This window comes from Dama dama, chromosome 12 (genome assembly GCF_033118175.1).
Source record: "Dama dama isolate Ldn47 chromosome 12, ASM3311817v1, whole genome shotgun sequence".
Lineage (NCBI taxonomy): Eukaryota > Metazoa > Chordata > Mammalia > Artiodactyla > Cervidae > Dama > Dama dama.
In genome coordinates this window covers 26,307,429-26,325,491 of record NC_083692.1, presented here as the reverse complement: position 1 = coordinate 26,325,491, position 18,063 = coordinate 26,307,429, and the positions used below count along the sequence as shown (strand labels likewise).

At 42.9% G+C, this 18,063-nt stretch overlaps 1 protein-coding gene across 1 annotated transcript in view; it reads left to right on the top strand.

Moving 5' to 3' along the window:
• FNTB (farnesyltransferase, CAAX box, beta) overlaps positions 1-18,063 on the top strand; it is an 83,720-nt gene that overhangs the window by 51,536 nt on the left and 14,121 nt on the right. The window contains exons 5-7 of the mRNA XM_061156869.1: positions 4,874-5,020; positions 5,107-5,190; positions 10,802-10,888. Coding sequence (XP_061012852.1) covers positions 4,874-5,020; positions 5,107-5,190; positions 10,802-10,888 — 318 coding nt within the window. The remainder of the gene's footprint in view (positions 1-4,873; positions 5,021-5,106; positions 5,191-10,801; positions 10,889-18,063) is intronic.

The window sequence follows — 18,063 nt, the reverse complement described above, 5'->3', positions numbered from 1 at the left end:
GGGACAGTTGGCATGGAAGGGTGATTTAATGATGTTTCTGGTACATTCAGATCCCAGCCTACTCCAGACTTAGGCTATAGGGTCAGGAGTATTGCATTTGGTGTAGTTTTGTAATGGGAGATGGGGAAGGGAATGGATAACTAGATGACTTTTCCTTTTCCTTTTCTTTTTTTAACATGTGCTATTTCCTATCAGTCAAAAAATTTTGTTTTTGTGATACAGAAAACTTTTTGTGCAGCCAACTTTTGTTAGACCAGGAGTTCCTTTGCCATTTGTTTCTGGGAAATAGGATAAGAATTGATGAAGGTTTGGGAAATGTTAGTGACAAGCTCATTTTCTTTGCAAAAATTAACGGCTATTAAAAACATGCCACAGAATTGTCTGCCTTCTCTGATCATCAACTTTAGTTTCAATCTATGTGTTTCCTGCAGTAAAATTGTGGGTGGAACATGAAGTGAGTGTGTATTGCTTTTAACCTGTGACAGTTTCAGGACTCTACTAGGAAATCAGCAGCAGTTTCTATGGCTGCCTCTGCCCAGGTGATGTAGCAGGTCTGAAATCAAAAGTAATCAAATACGACCTGGGAGAGCAGTCATTAACTCATGTCTTAGTTGAGATCAAGAAGACTGTGTGATCTCTTTGGCATCATGGATAAGAAGGAATGAGATGGAAAAGCCCAGGAAAAGAAGGCTGTCTGAGCACTAAAAGGACTCAGATTTGCCCCTGGTTCTCTTAAATTAGGGACTTCCCAGGTGGCACAGTGGTAAAGAATCCGCCTGCCAATGCAGGAGATGCAGGTTCGACCCCCAGATCTGGAAGATCCCCTGGAGGAGGAAATAGCAACTCACTCAGTATTCTTGTCTGGAAAATCCCATGGACAGAGGAGCCTAGAGGGCTACGTACAATCCATGGGGTCACAAAGAATGGGATGCAGTTGAGCTTGCACACACACATTCTCTTAATTGAGGCCTTGTCCTAATAGGAAGCTGGGATCCTGCTATGTTGGGGAAACAGCTTGAGAACTCTCCTGGGGTCTCCTTTCCAATGAACGTAGAGGACCTTCTGACAAAGAGGGGGTCTCTTGGTTTCATCTAAAGCACGAAGATAACTTCTGGGCAAACTGACACCATGCTTGGAAGGGAGGGCTTAGAGGCCAACCCTCAATATAGCAGTTTCCCTCAGTGAAGACACTGGAGTTTCTGAAAAATTCTTCAAAAGCCCATAGCTGGGGATACATTCTTGTCTTATTTTGTTTTTTGAAAAGTATTTGCATATTAGGCTGCATCAAGTCTTAGTTGTGGCACACACAATCTTTGATCTTTAGTTGTGGTGTGCAGGATCTAGTTCCCTGACTGGGGTTCAAACCTGGGCCCCCTGCATTGGAAGCATAGAGTCTTAGCCACTGGACCATCAGGGAAGTCCCTGGCATGCATTCTTGTGATAGGAGTTGGCAGTGCTGAAGTCTGCCACCGTGAGCTCAGTGTGCAGAAGCCCACCTCTCATTTTCCTAACCATGGACGCAGACTCCACTGGAAGCTTGTTTCTTGTCAGTTTAGTTAAGTTCCGTCGCTCAGTCGTGTCCAACTCTTTGCGACCCCATGAATCACAGCACACCAGGCCTCCCTGTCCAGCACCAACCCCTGGAGTTTACTCAAACTCATATCCATCGAGTCAGTGATGCCATCCAGCCATCTCATCCTCTGTCGTCCCCTTCTCCTCCTGCCCCCAATCCCTCCCAGCATCGGGGTCTTTTCCAATGAGTCAACTCTTCGCATGAGGCGGCCAAAGTATTGGAGTTTCGGCTTCAGCATCAGTCCTTCCAGTGAACACCCAGGACTGATCTCCTTTAGGATGGACTGGTTGGTCTCCTTGCTGTCCAAGGGACTCTCAAGAGTCTTCTCCAACATCACAGTTCAAAAGCATCAATTTTTTGGTGCTCAGCTTTCTTCACAGTCCAACTCTCACAGCTATACATGACCACTGGAAAAACTATAGCCTTGACTAGACGGACCTTTGTCTCTGCTTTTTAATATGCTATCTAGGTTGGTCATAGCTTTCCTTCCAAGGAGTAAATGTCTTTTAATTTCATGATTGCAATCACCATCTGCAGTGATTTTGGAGCCCAAAAAATAAAGCCTGCCACTGTTTCCCCATCTATTTGCCATGAAGTGAGGGGACCAGATGCCGTGATCTTCATTTTCTGAATGTTGAGCTTTAAGCCAACTTTTTCACTCTCCTCTTTCACTTTCATCAAGAGGCTTTTTAGTTCCTCTTCACTTTCTGCCATAAGGGTGGTGTAATCTGCATATCTGAGGTTATTGATATTTCTCCTGGCAATCTTGATTCCAGCTTGTGCTTCTTCCAGCCCAACGTTTCTCATGATGTACTCTGCTTATAAGTTAAATAAGCAGGGTGACAATATACAGCCTTGACGTACTCCTTTTCCTATTTGGAACCAGTCTGTTGTTCCATGTTGCTTCCTGACCTGCATATAGGTTTCTCAAGAGGCAGGTCAGGTGGTCTGGTATTCCCATCTCTTTCAGAGTTTTCCACAGTTTGTTGTGATCCACACAGTCAAAGGCTTTGGCATAGTCAAAAAAGCAGAGATAGATGTTTTTCTGGAACTCTCTTGCTTTTTTGATGATGCAGCAGATGTTGGCAATTTGATCTCTGGTTCCTCTGCCTTTTCTAAAACCAGCTTGAACATCTGCAAGTTCATGGTTCACGTATTGCTGAAGCCTGGCTTGGAGAATTTTGAGCATTACTTTGCTAGTGTGTGAGATGAGTGCAGATGTGTGGTAGTTTGAGCATTCTTTGGTATTGCCTTTCTTTGGGATTAGAATGAAAACTGACCTTTTCCAGTCCTGTGGCCACTGCTGAGTTTTCCAAATTTGCTGGCATATTGAGTGCAGCACTTTCACAGCATCATCATCTAGGATTTGAAATAGCTCAATTGGAATTCCATCACCTCCACTAGCTTTATTCATAGTGATACTTTCTAAGGCCCACTTGACTTCACATTCCAGGATGTCTGGCTCTAGTTGAGTGATCACACCATCATGGTTATCTGGGTCATGAAGATCTTTTTTGTATAGTTCTTCTGTGTATTCTTGCCACCTCTTCTTAATATCTTCTGCTTCTGTTAGGTCCATACTGTTTCTGTCCTTAATTGCACCCATCTTTGCATGAAATGTTCCCTTGGTATCTCTAATTTTCTTGAAGAGTTCTCTAGTCTTTTCCATTCTGTTCTTTTCCTGTATTTCTTTGCATTGATCACTGAGGAAGGCTTTATTATCTCCCCTTGCTGTTCTTTGGAATTCTGCATTCAAATGGGAATATCTTTCCTTTTCTCCTTTGCTTTTCCCTTCTCTTCTTTTCACAGCTATTTGTAAGGCCTCCTCAGACAACCATTTTGCCTTTTTGCATTTCTTTTCCATGGGGATGGTCTTGATCCCTGTCTCCTGTACAGTGTCACAAACCTCCGTCCATAGTTCATCAGGCACTCTGTCTATCAGATCTAGTCCCTTCAATCTATTTCTCACTTCCACTGTATAGTCATAAGGGATTTGATTTAGGTCATACCTGAATGGTCTAGTGGTTTTTCCCTACTTTCTTCAATTTAAGTCTGAATTTGGCAATAAGGAGTTCATGATCTGAGCCACAGTCAGCTCCCGGTCTTGTTTTTGCTGACTGTATAGAGCTTCTCCATCTTTGGCTGCAAAGAATATAATCAATCTGATTTCAGTGTTGGCCATCTGGTGATGTCCATGTGTAGAGTCTTCTCTTATGTTGTTGGAAGAGGATGTTTGCTATGACCAGTGTGTTCTCTTGGCAAAACTCTATTAGCCTTTGTCCTGCTTCATTCTGTACTCCAAGGCCAAATTTGCCTGTTACTCCAGGTGTTTCTTGACTTCCTACTTTTGCACTGCAGTCCCCTATAATGAAAAGGACATCTTTTTTGGGTGTTAGTTCAAAAAGGTCTTGTAGGTCTTCATAGAACCGTTCAACTTAAGCTTCTTCAGCGTTACTGGTTGTGTTCTTATCAGTGGTATGAATAAATATCAGTAGCCCACTGGGGCTTAGGCTTCAATGAGAGTGAGAAGGCAACTCTTTAGATATTTCTGATAGGCCTATGTGAGGGCTCTAGACCAGCATAGTTAGTGGGGGGAAAAGTAATTGAGCATCACCACAATTTAGGCAAAATCCAAAACCTGGGAGCTACCCAAAAGGCAAGGAGAAGGGACTGGTTCCATAGCTCTGGGGTGGCAAATTGAGAGAAAAGTATGGGAAGGAGTGGGTCAAGAAGCATGAGACTTACTCCAGTTCTGTGAAGGGCTATATGTTTCTGCCCGGCCTTCTGCTCCTGGCTTCACAACTGGGCAAATGCTTAACTATAAAGCTCAGAAAGGAGGGCATACAGAGCTGATCAAGGTGGGGTAGAGAATTAGGTCCTTTACAGATGTATTCAATGGCACCCCACTCCAGTACTCTTGCCTGGAAACTCCCATGGATGGAAGAGCCTGGTGGGCTGCGGTCCATGGGGTCGCTAAGAGTCGGACACGACTGAGCGACTTCACTTTCACTTTTCACTTTCATGCATTGGAGAAGGAAATGGCAACCCACTCCAGTGTTCTTGCCTGGAGAATCCCAGGGACCGGGGAGCCTGGTGGGCTGCCATCTATGGGGTCGCACAGAGTTGGACACGACTGAGGCGACTTAGCAGCAGCAGATGTATTCAATATATATTCACTAGGTGGGAAGGGGGGTATCTTCTCTTTGGGCCTTCGGAGCCTTGGAATGGCCTGGACTCTGGTAGAATTCGGTGTTTTGGAATTAATGCTGTCTTTGTTTTTCCATTTGGCCATGTACCTAGCGTGTGTCAGTTCCTGGAGTTGTGTCAGAGCCCAGAAGGTGGCTTTGGAGGGGGCCCTGGCCAGTACCCACACCTTGCACCCACGTATGCAGCGGTCAACGCGCTGTGCATCATTGGCACCGAGGAGGCCTATGACGTCATTAACAGGTACAGCCAAAGCCAGCAGCACCGGACACCCAGCTGGGCTCCCGTCTGCTGACACTGTGCTGACCATCCCCTCCCCGTCTTCTCAGAGAGAAGCTTCTCCAGTATTTGTACTCGCTGAAGCAGCCCGATGGCTCTTTTCTCATGCACGATGGAGGTGAGGTGGACGTGAGGTGAGTGGGGTTTTTCTCAGGCTGCTGCATCAGCAGATTCTCAGGCTTATCTGCCATCAGAGATGCCAAACCCGGGGAAGGACACAGGAAATCGCCACCTTGTCTCACTGAATGTCACACAGAGAGATGTGTCAGTGACATGGTTCATAATCCCTGCAAAAATGGGACAGATGTCATCAGGGCTCATTGTCACTTGACTTCTTTTATGTAGATGCCAAACACAAGTAACACAGAAACAAAATCAAATACTTTTGTTTTAAAAATGAAAAATATATTTGCATTTGTTTGGTATGAGATGATATACCATGGAGGTAACTGTATAGTGTAATATAATCTTTCATCTCTCTGGTATGGGAAGGGAGGAGACGGCCCAGTGGGGACTTAGTAAATATTTTCTGAATGTATTTGATGAAAGCGTGAGAATGTTTATATGAGAACTGCTTTGGGCAGTGCAGAAACCCTTAGGGGCCAGTGGAGTCTATGAAAAACTGTGGCATTAACTGATTGGAACCAGGTGGTTCAAAATAATCCTTTTTTCTCAAGAATTGTCTGATGTACCTAGCAAGTCGTTTACTCACCTGGCAGGAGGTTCCCTATAAAATGTATAGGGAATGGACCTAATTAGTCATTTCTCACAAGCAGTGGATCATTGAGATATATACCAAATTATTATTGTTTAGTCTGATAAATAAATTGTTATGAGGTTTTTATAGCAAAGCCATCTTATTGCCTATTTGTAAATGTGTTGTCCTCTACACGAGTAGATAACTACTCTGGCTTTATTGGTTTGAAAGTATAGGGCAAGAAAAACCATGAAGGTTGTGGAGCACAGGACACATTGCAGATAAAAGGAGGTAACCTTTATCTGCAGAGACCTTCATGAATGGTTTTTGTCTATTTGTAACCTGTCTGATCAAACCATAAAATAAGACTAGGTATCTGGAAACCTGGGTATGTGAAAAACTGTTTTTCTGCTCATAACACCTCTGACCTGAAATGTGGGGGTGTTTATCCTCATATTAATGATAGTAAGTGCCCAGAGTTAGCACCGACCCCACAGGTTAAGGGCTCAGTCCCACAAGACTGTCTGCACTTCAGACAGCAGTCACAAGTAGTGGGTTCCCAGGTTAACCAATTCTGCCTGATTTGTAAATCAGGGGTCCCTTCTCAGTTCAGTAATTTTCCAGGACAGCTCAGAGAACATTTTTCTAATACCATTTATTATACAGGATATCATAAAGGATACAAATGAACAGCCACATGAAGGGGCATACATATAGGATGAGGTCTGGAAAGGTCCAGAGTCTAAGAACTTCTGTTCCCATGACGTTGGGGTGTGACACCCTCCTGACAGGCACTTGGGTGCGTCCACCAACCCAAAAGCTCCCTGAACTTCTTTATCTAGAGTGTTTTAATGGAGGTTCCATTATGTAATGGAGAAGGCAATGGCACCCCACTCCAGTCCTCTTGCCTGGAAAATCCCATGGATGGAGCAGCCTGGTAGGCTGCAGTTCATGGGGTCGCTAAGAGTCGGACACGACTGAGCATCTTCACTTTCACTTTTCACTTTCATGCATTGGAGAAGGAAATGGCAACCCACTCCAATGTTCTTGCCTGGAGAATCCCAGGGACAGGGGAGCCTGGTGGGCTGCCGTCTATGGGGTCACACAGAGTCGGACACGACTGAAGCGACTTAGCAGCCACAGCCATTTTGTAGGCATGATTGATTAACTGATCGGCCGTTGGTGACTAACTCAGTCTTCTGGGGAGGGGGGCAGAAAGTTCCAACCCTCTGATCCCATGGTTGGTTCCTCTGGCAGCCAGCCCCCATCCTCCAGGAGTCACCTCGGTAATATAAACTCAGATATGGTTGAACGGGGCTTGTTATGAATTACAAGACTCTCACCCCATTACTTAGGAAACTCCACTAGTTTTAAGATCTCTGTGCCAAAATGACCAAATATATGTTTCTTACTATATCACAATACCCCAGTATCTGTTGTTAAAAGATAAACAGGGGCATGTTAAAAATTTTATAACTTATTTGAGCAAAAATTGATTAGAATAGGGCAGCATCCCATCTCGCAGATAGGATGGAAGCCTGAGGAGAGCTGTGCACAATGAGAGACTTCGGGAGGCAGAAGGGGCCCGGGACAAGGAAGTAACATCAGGCACTTACCAAAGCGTGGGTTGGCCGTTGCAAAGCCACTTTCCTTGAGGGGCCGGCAGGGGTCGACCGGCAGAGCATCTCACTAGTGCTGATCAGATGGTTCCTGACTGACTGGTTGAAGATCCCATTTCTGGGAGGGCAGAAACCATGATGAAGTCTTGGTTTGGTGATGTGGAGTTTAGCATAAGGGACTCCTTCTGGGGCCTCTTGTCTTGTTTTTAGCACTGTATATACCAGTGAGGGCGTCCTGGGTGGCTCAGTGGTAAGGAATCCACCTGCCAATACAGGAGATGCAGGAAATGTGGGTTTGATCCCTGTGTCAGGAAAATCCTCTGGAGGAGGAAATGGCAACTCATTCCAGTATTGCCTGGAAAATTCCCTGGACAAAGGAGCCTGGTGAGCTATAGTCTGTGGAGTCTCAAAGAGTTGGACACTACTTAGCAACTGATCATGATGCCAGTGAAGCCAATATAACTATTGAGGAGAAGCAGTATTGTGTTGACATCTTTAGAAAGAAATTAAAGGGTGTTTTTCCCCTCTTGTTCACTACACTTTCATCCTGTTCTGCAGATACTCCAAATGTAGCCTTTTAACATTTCCTGAGATTATAGGTGAAAGCAGGCAAACCCTGGCAAGATAGCTTTGGCATTTCATCACTTACCTTTTTCAGATATGATTATTCTCTAACTTATTCATTCTGGTCCCGGTTTCCTTCTGTGTTCTTATTCATATCTGCCAGACAAATGCAAGGAAGCTCCTCCAATAAAATAGGTTTGTTTCTGAGGAGCTCTGTAACCATATACCTCCTCTGGTAACATCCTGCCATTGGAGCCATGCTTTACATTTACAGAGGATTAAAGATGTGAACGATGGATGCAGCCTACAGTCTGCGTCCCTTTCCCCCACTCAGCGTGATTTCTCGTGCCCCAGTTCCATCGCTTTTCACTTGATTTTCCTTGAATTGTCTTTGCCTGGGAGCATCAGCAGTTGCTCCTGAGTGCTGCCAGGGGGATTTGACCTGAAGAGAAGCAGCAGCTGACGGGGACTCTGTGGCATCTGGAGGCTAGCCTGTCTCCTTCTGGGTTAGAACTGATCTCTTGATATTTCAGGTCTGTCACAACTCCTCATTTCTGAGATGAGCTTACTCAGGCATTCACAGCTCCCATGGACTGCCACTAATCCAAGTCAACTTGTAGCCAGCACCGTCTTTCCCCTCAGCTCTTAAGAAAGGAGCAATTATTTATTCCTGACCTCCTAATCTAGGTTATGTAGCCTGGAGTATTCTGGCAGGGTAGTGGGAAGATAGGGACCCAGCATTTACAAAAGTTTTGGCAACAGAGTGTAGAGTGTGTTTGGGGAAGGGGGAGGTCAGTGTTGCTGAAGTGCAGAGGGGGGCAGGCAGAGAATGAAGCTGGCTGTCCAGGCTGGGAGCAGCCCTTGAAAAGTCTGGAGTTTATTTTAAGGGTAGCGGGAAGCCACTGACAAGTTTTAAGTAGGGAGTGACATCATCTGATTTGTGTTTTGTTAGAAATTCTACGGTGAATACATTGGGCTTCCCAGGTAGCTCAGTGGTGAGGAAGCCGCCTACCAATGCAGGAGACCTGGGTTCGATCCCTGTGTCGGGAAGATCCCCTGGAGAAGAAAATGGCAATCCACTCCACTATTCTTGCCTGGAGAATTCCATAGACAGAGGAGCCTGGCAGGCTACAGTTCATGGGGTCGCAAAGACACGACTTAGCGGCTAAAACGAACAAGTGAATGCATTATGGTGTTTTAGTGAAAATCCTCTGGTTTCAAGGCTGGAGGGAAGAAGACTGGACAGGAAACTGACCCAGATTAAGGATGACTTAGATTCGGGTGACAGCAGGAGGATAGAGGGTAGTTGACAAATTTGAGAGATACAGTGACTGGATAGAGGGACAGAGGAAGCTGATGCTCAGGAAAAGTGTATTTTGTTCACTCATTGTCTCAGTGTGAGATCTGGCAGCAGATCTGAGGTCTTCCGTTTATGAAACAGACCACACTGCCGACTGCCTCCCTACCTCAGAGGTTATATTCACATTCAAGAGCAAACACTTTTGAACCCCTTTGTGAGACTCAAGACCTGAGAGGAGTTGGGTTAGACTTTCGAAGTTAGCTTATGGTAGATGATAACACTTGGCAGAAAGGACTCTTGCATGCTTCTCATGCCTGCTGGTTTAACTCAGCCTCTGCTGTGCCTTTGGCCAGTGTGAGTAGGCTGATTAAAATGCTGGGGGAATAATACCTGCAGCTCACTGGAATGCTTCAGTATGCTTGACTTAGTATTATGTCCATATAGAACAATATGGAAGCTCAACTCTTCTTTTATATTCCTTAGGAGCCCTTAGATAAAGGATCTTGAAAGAAAATTAGAACAAACAGGTTTGTCTTCAACATAAAATGAAACTGGGATGTTGGATGTTTGAAAAGACCATGTACTAAATCGCTTCAGTCGTGTCTGACTCTTTGCAATCCCATGAATTGTATAGCCTGCCAGGCTCCTCTGTCCATGGGATTCTGCAGGCAAGAATGCTGGATTGAGTTGCCATTTCCTATTTCAGGAGATCTTCCCTACCCAAGAATCGAACCTGCGTCTGTTGCATCTTCTGCATTGGCAGGCGGGTTCTTTACCACTAGGGCCACCTGGGAAGCCCATAGTGGAAAAGAAAAGACAGTTTGTAGATGTGTACTATACTAGAGGGAGAAGCTGAAATAATATGTGTCCTGAGAAGAATTAGGGCTGGCAGGATGGAATGGCAAGAATTATTCTAAATCAAGTAGGATATGTTCTTTTTTCTATTAGAGTGTGTGTGTGTGTGTGTGTACTGGAGGGGTGCTTGAAATCAAAACTCTTTTCTCGCTCTAGAAGTCTAAGGAATGGATCTCAGTAGCTCATCTATTCTGGTCCCTCTTGCTTGGTCTACACAGCCATGTGGTCTGGCAGCCTGCTTTGGAGGTTGTCTGTTTGAAAGAAATACGGTTAACCTTTAATGTGTCCATGCCATAATCATGGCACGTCCTGGATCTAAGAACAGTCCTGACAGCTGAATGAATGAGCATCTCAGAAATACCTGAACGACAGCATGGAATTTTGGGAGCCATTGTAGATCTTTGAAAGAAGAGCTGAATTCACTGTTGACATAAATTGATATGGCTATTATTTTGTCTGGTGTAGAGATTTGACTATGTGGAGGTAGGGAGAATAGAATGTCATGTTCTTTCTCTGAGACCGTGCTGTGAGGAATTTGATCCAAATGGAATGTTGGAGCTCCTGGTTGGAGACCAGAGTGAGGACAGGAGTGAGGACAGGTGGTGATTACAGCTTATGAGGCAGAGAGCAATGCACCCAAGAAGTTCAGTGAGCCTATTTGAGCTCTTTCTGAGAATGTGACACTTGTCTCTGTATTTCTGTCCTTCCAGAAGTGCGTACTGTGCTGCCTCGGTAGCTTCGTTGACCAACATCATCACCCCAGACCTGTTTGAGGGCACTGCTGAATGGATCGCAAGGTGAGAGATGCTGGGATTTGTCCTCTTTCTTAGACAGCAGGCGGTCAAGACTTCTGAAAAATAAAGGAAGTGCAGAAGAACCAGAAGGGAATGTCAAATTACAAGAGAAATCTTATGGATGAAAGATTTTACATTTCAAAAATACTTTAAATTTTTCTTTTTTCCAATTTTCTTTAATGTGATTGGCAAGCATCAAAACTCTGGGTAAACAATATTAGTCAGAGTCTAAATGGATTTAAACCAGTTTGAAGAGAACTTTGGAAATATCTCAAAAATGTTCTTGCTGATGACCCCAAAATTCCACTTCTCCAGAAACTCACACACATGCATGAGAGAGACAAACATTTGTAATAGTAAATAAAGCTAGAAACGGGTTAAATGTTCATAAGCATGAGATGGATAAATGAGTTGTGATGTAGTCACATTGGAATATAAGATAGCAATTAAAATGAATGAACTAAAGCCGCATGTATCAATATGGGTGAATCTCAGAACACTATTGAGTTTAATAGTGTTAAACTAGTGTAAAAAAAAGTGTTAAAGAAAACACGCAGATTAGCACATTGACTGGAAATTTGAAAACATGCAAAACAATTCTGCATTGTTTATGGGAAGAATCACATGTAGTGATATAAAAACATGCTGGAAAGAATAAGCACCAAACTTAGGATGGTGGTTACTTCTGGGAAGAAAGCAAACAAAATGAGATTACAGCAAGTCTGCACTTCTACTCAGGCTTCCTAGATGGTGCTAGTGGTAAGGAACCCACCTGCCAATGCAGGAGACTCAGGTTCAATCCCTGGGTCGGGAAGATCCCCTGGAGGAGGGCACAGCAACCCACTCCAGTGTTCTGGCCTGGAAAAACCCATGGACAGAGGAGCCTGGTGGACTACAGTTTGTAGGGTCGCAAAGAGTTGAACATGACTGAAGTGACTTAGCATGCACACATGTGTACTTGTACTCAGGAGACTTCAGTTGTATCTGTAACTGTTTATTTGTATTATTTGCTATACTTTCTTGGATCCTCCCAATTATTTCATAATTAAAAAAAAAAAGGTATAGTAGGTTTATACATACTATTGAGGGATTATATCCAAGCTGTATTGTTTTATTTTTTATATCTTAATTTTTATCAAAGTAGTACTTACTGCTATGAAAATATAGTTTTCAGCTAAATCAAATGATATACTATGATCATATTTATCTTTTTTGTATGACTTTTTTTCCCTCTGGAATTAATCATTACCTCCTAATTCCCACATTTTCTGCCAGAGCTATAAAATTACTCTCAATATGGTCAAACAATTCAGGTAATGTTATCAGTTCTTTTTTGGGTATGTGTGTTTGTGTACATGTGTGTGCTCGTGTGTTTTGAGTTGTCTACCCCAGGGTCTCTGCCCTCCTGCTTCAGTTTGGACATATTGATCTCAGCTTGCTGCGCCAGAATACCAGCTCAGCTGGTATCCAGAAGCTTCCTTTCAGCATGAAATTCACTTCACTTCTCTGCTTTGTTAAAGCCACAGTCCTCCTTTCTCCTGGTTTACTTACACATTTGAATGAATCACTTATTCCAACAGATCCATCCCAAAAAAGAGAACTTGGGAGATAGATTTTTAAGATTTTGCAATTATTTTTATTCTAGTCTCACACTTGATGGCTATTTGGTTAGACACTTCTAAATTGAAAACTATAAATTATATTCCTTCAGACTTTTAAAGCATTGCTCCATTATCTTATGGCTTCCAATGTCATTGTTTAAAAGGCTGATCATAATGATAGCCAACCTTTACTGAGGACCTGGTATGTAATACTTAATAGTAAGGGACCTCTAGTTTAAACATTGAGAATATAACCTTTTAAGCTAGGTGGCCTGGGTTTGGTTCTTTTTTATACCTTCTGTTTCTCAGTTGAGATTTCCCATTTTTTCATTCATTACAAGCATATTTTTCTTCATAAAGATAAATATAAAATTATAATATCTGTTTTAAAATTCTTGCCTGGAAATTTCAACATCTGGCTATCTTGGAGTTGACATGTCACGTTTTCCTGAGTGCCTGTGTCAAGTGGCGTTTGGCTTGTACCCTGGACATCATGGCTTCCCAGGTGGCACTAGTGGTGAAGAACCCACCTGCCAATGCAGGAGACATAAGACACATGGGTTCAATCCCTGGGTCAGGAAGATCCCCTGGAGGAGGGCATGGCAACCCACTCCAGTATTCTGGCTTGGAGTATCTCATGGATAGAGGAGCCTGGTGGGCTCTGGTCCATAGGGTTGCAAAGAGTTAGAAATGACTTAGCTTGCATCACTGGACGTTGTGATGTTGTGTTGTAGAAACTGGAGTCATTAGATTGCTTTAAAGAGTGTTGATCTTTTTCTTCTAGCAGGCAGTCATCTTGGTTAGTTGCTTGCAGTGGGCAGGGGCTCAGCTCTTGGGTCAGTTCTTAGTTAGAAAGTGCTTTCAATGTGTCCAGTGCATGCGTGATTCAGGGTCAGGTAGAAACCTGAGCGGAGTTTAAACATGGAATTTGGTATTTTCCTTGTCTGACTCTCCTCTTTCTGGGATTCCTCATCAATTCCTGTCATTCTGGTTCTTCTTGCCAGAAATATGGGGCTTTCAGTTTCAGCTGCCTTTCCACTGACCTGCTTGCCATTGTTGGGCAACTGTAGCCATCCTCAGGGCAAATCAGGAAAAAAAGAAAAGGGAGGAATGGGGGAGAGGAGGGACTGACTTCCAACTTTCAAATCCCAACCTTTTTTCGTTTGCTGAGACTTCAGGAAGTAGTTTTAGTGTGTTTTGTCCAGAGCATGTAGTTATTAGTATTTGCAGGATTCTGACTGCCTGGGTTTGAAACCCAGTTTTGTCATTTATTAGCTTTGTGCCTTGGTCAAATTGTTTAAATTCTCCATGTCATAGTCTCCATATGCGTCAAATGATGAGATATTGAATTTGATATTAAGCTGAAATACAAAGAAATTTAAGTAGTAAAACTTGTTATGGTATCCACTGTGTGTTCCTGCCTCCAGTCCACTGTATTCCCAGTCCACTGTCTGTTTCTGCCTTATTTCTCTTATTCTTGCTGTTTGGAAAATTCATGATGATGAGCCACGATAGGACTTTTTGTTGTTGTTCATGGTGCTGGGTACTCTGCAAGTATCTTCAGTCTAGAATTGCATGTACTTTACTTCCATACTTACTAAGAGGTTCCCTTACCTTTTATCTTCTAATCCTTCTATTGAGTTTTTATTTCTGTAATTCTATGTAAAAATTTTCAAAGCTTATTTTTAATCTCCATTTATATAAAAAAAGAATACTTCTTTTTTATGTACTCTCTTGTTCTTGTTTCAGGGATATTTTGTCCTTGCAGTGTTTAAAAAGTTTACTTCTGCTCCTTATGTTATTTCCTCCAGTTTATTTTTGTTTTATTTCTATGTCATGTTTACATAAAAATCTTTTTCATGTAAGAGCCTTTGCTCAAATGTCTGATGTTCATATTTAAGACTCAGGTGCTAGAAAGCTGAGGGAGAGCTATGTTTGCCAGAGTGGCCTGGGATCCAGCCATTCATGGGGGAATTCTCATATATCAGTATCCATAGGATTTTTCCCTTGGGCTTGTCTAATTATGTAGAGAACCTTCCAGATTCCTGGTTATGGTATGAAGCTGGCAGCCAGCTTTGTGAACTCTAATAGGGGAAGGGGGCCTCTCTGGTGGCTCAGCAGTAAAGAATCCACCTTCCAATGCAGGAGATGCGGGTTTGATCCCTGGGTCGAGAAGATCCTTTGGAGAAGGCAGTGGCAACCCACTCCAGTATTCTTGCCTGGAAAATCCCATGGATGGAGGAGCCTGGCAGGCTGCATTTCATGGGGTTGCAAAGAGTCAGACACGACATAGTGACTGAACACCAACAACAACAGAGAAAGGGGTTGGGAGTGCTTTTGCTCAGATCATAGACTTCCACTTAATCCTTCTGCTCAGTACAGTACCTCCGCCTGCTCCCAGCTGTGCTGGAAATCCTGGAATTCACACCTCTTGATTCAGCCCCTGCAACCTCCCATCTGCTGGGTACCTGGAGGTCTAACTGAGTCTCTTTATCAATTTACCACCAGTCAACTCAGTTAAAAAGCTTCCCACTTTAGGGGTAGCTTGTGTTCCTCAGCTTGTCATCGGAGAACATCACCTTGCTTTCTGTTGCTTCATCCCTCCTTCCCTCCCAGGGCTGGTGTAGGTTTCTCGGCTCTGTTAAGTCAGTTACTTCTTATCTTCATCCTTTTCCAGCTTTCACAATTTTGTTATCGCCTCTCTGTATTCATATCCTCTCCTATTCTCTTTATCCTTAGGGGTTTATCCTTTTTTAAAATTCCTTTACTTTCTTTCATTTTACTGGGCTCTTTTCAATCCATTATACTTAGCTAGAAGAAAGTCCCAAAGAATTTTGCTAAATTGCTCTCATGCATGTGAAAACAAAGGGATGGAAAGTGGAATATGTAAATAAATGCATATTGTGTGTGTGTGTGTGCGCGTGCGCAGAGAAAGAAACTGAGACATGGAAACTGTCAGTGGTTACTGCTGGTGAGAGGAACTAAGAGTTCAGGCTCAGCAGGAATCATAACTTTTTATTGTTTATTCTTTTATACTTTTTTTTAACCTCAAAAAATTTTAAAGCTGAGTTAAGAAAAGTTAAGAAAAAAAATTAAGAGGTCCCTTGCATATTCTTCACTCATCAGAGCTTTCAAAGTTGAGCTGTGCTATGCTCCAAGAAGCCAGATGCATTGGAAAGAAAATTTGGATTGTGTGTCTTTGGGTGGCCATGGGGTTGAGGGATGGAGGATGCTGAAGAAGCTATTCAGGGGGCAGCAGGCAGTTTTTGACTCTGTACTGTGAACTTGCTGGGCCTCGGTTTAGTTCAGTTCAGCCGCTCAGTTGCATCTGACTCTTTGTGACTCCATGGGCTGCAGCACACCAGGCCTCCCTGTCCATCAGCAACTCCCGGAGTTGACTCAAACTCATGTTCATGTTCATTGTGGAGAAGGAAATGGCAACCCACTCCAGTATTCTTGCCTAGAGAATCCTGTGATCAGAGGAGCCTGGTGGGCTGCTGTCCATAGGGTTGCACAAAGTTGGACACCACTGAAGCAACTTAGCATGTATTGGAGAAGGAAATGGCAACCCACTCCAGTATTCCTCCCTGGAGAATCCCAGGGACAGAGGAGCCTGGTGGGCTGCCATTTATGGGATCGCACAGAGTCAGACACGACTGAAGTGACTTAGCAGCAGCAGCAGCATGTTCATTGAGTTGGTGATGCCATCCAACCATCTCATCCTCTGTTATCCCCTTCTCTTCCTGCTCTCAGTCTTTCCCAGCATCAGGGTCTTTTCAAATGAGTCAGTTCTTCACATCAGATGGCCAAAGTACTGGAGTTTTAGCTACAGCATCAGTCTTTCCAATGAATATTTAGGACTAATTTCCTTTAGGATGGACTGGTTGGATCTCCTTGTAGTCCAAGGGACTCTCAAGAGTCTTCTCCAACACCACAGTTCAAAAGCATCAATTTTTCGGCGCTGAGCTTTCTTTATTGTCCAACTCTCACATTCTTACATGACTACTGGAAAAACCATAGCTTTGACTAGATGGACCTTTGTTGGCAAAGTAATGTCTCTGCTTTTTAATATGCTGTCTAGGTTGGTCATAACTTTCCTTCCAAGGAGCAAGTGTCTTTTAATTTCATGGCTGCAGCCACCATTTGCAGTGATTTTGGAGCCCCCCAAAATAAAGTCTTCCACTGTTTCCCCATCTATTTCCCATGAAGTGATGGGACCAGATGTCATGATCTTAGCTTTCCGAATGTTGAGTTTTAAGCCAACTTTTTCATTCTCCTCTTTCACTTTCATCAGGAGGCTCTTTAGTTCTTCACTTTCTGCCATAAGGGTGGTGTCATTTGCGTATCTGTGGTTATCAGGCCTCTCTGAAAAAGGCCTCTGAATTCCCAAGGCCTCTCCTTTAATGAGAGGTGCCTGGAAGACAGGAAGTATTACAGATTCCTTTTTCTTCCACCTGAAAGTTGGATTAAGTGCTCATTGACCTGTACACCTGTGAGGATTTGTGAGGCAGACACACCTGTAGGGAATGTGACTCTACATACATATGAGTAGATCATTGGAAGTAAAGTTCTGTGTTATATGAAAATACACAGAAAGGAAAATTTCTTTATATCACACAAATAAAACAGGTTTATTAAGGCATGCAAAAAGAAAATCTAAAGTCACCAACCACTCGTTTGTTTCTTATCTTTCCAGAATTCCAGAAAAATCATGCAGTACATTATCATTTTATGACTTTTTCATGTAATGTATTTGGAACATTTTAAAGTATACTTCTGTAATGTCATTTTAAATGACATATAGTATTCTGTTATATGGATATAGCATAATTTATATAACCAGTCCCTTACTATTGAGTTTCTGAGTTGTTTCTAATATTTCACTATTATAAATGGGGATACAAAGAAACATTCTTATAATCCAGTCTTTGGACATATTCGTACTTAACTTTGTAGGATTAATTCCTAGAAAGTGAAAAGTGAAAGTGAAAGTCGCTCAGTCATGTCCGACTCTTTGCTACCCCATGGAGTATACAGTCCATGGAATTCTCTAGGCCAGAATACTGGAGTGAGTAGCCTTTCCCTTCTCCGGGGCATCTTCCCAACCCAGGGATTGAACCCAGGTCTTCTGCATTGCAGGTGAATTCTTTACCAACTGAGCTATCAGGGAATCCCTTTAATTCCTAGAAATGACCCTAGTATTGCTGGGCCAAAGAGTTTCTATGACTAGAAAATACAGTCATATTTTCTATATTAGCTTACATTATCTAATTATCTTATAATCCCAATAATTATTAATAATTTGAAAATATAAGAACTTTTAATTTGGAAAAATAAGTTTACTTTGGATAGCTATAAAAGTATATATGTTCATTCTGGAATCTTTTTGAAAACACAGAAAAATAAAGAGGAAAGGTATCAGCAATAGATTTGTGTTAAAAGATAACCATAATTAGCAATTATTTTTCAATTTTATTTTAAACTGATGGTTATCACAGTATACATATGATTTCGGGAAGATCCTCTGGAGAAGGAAATGGCAATCCACTCCAGTATTCTTGCCTGGAAAATCCTATG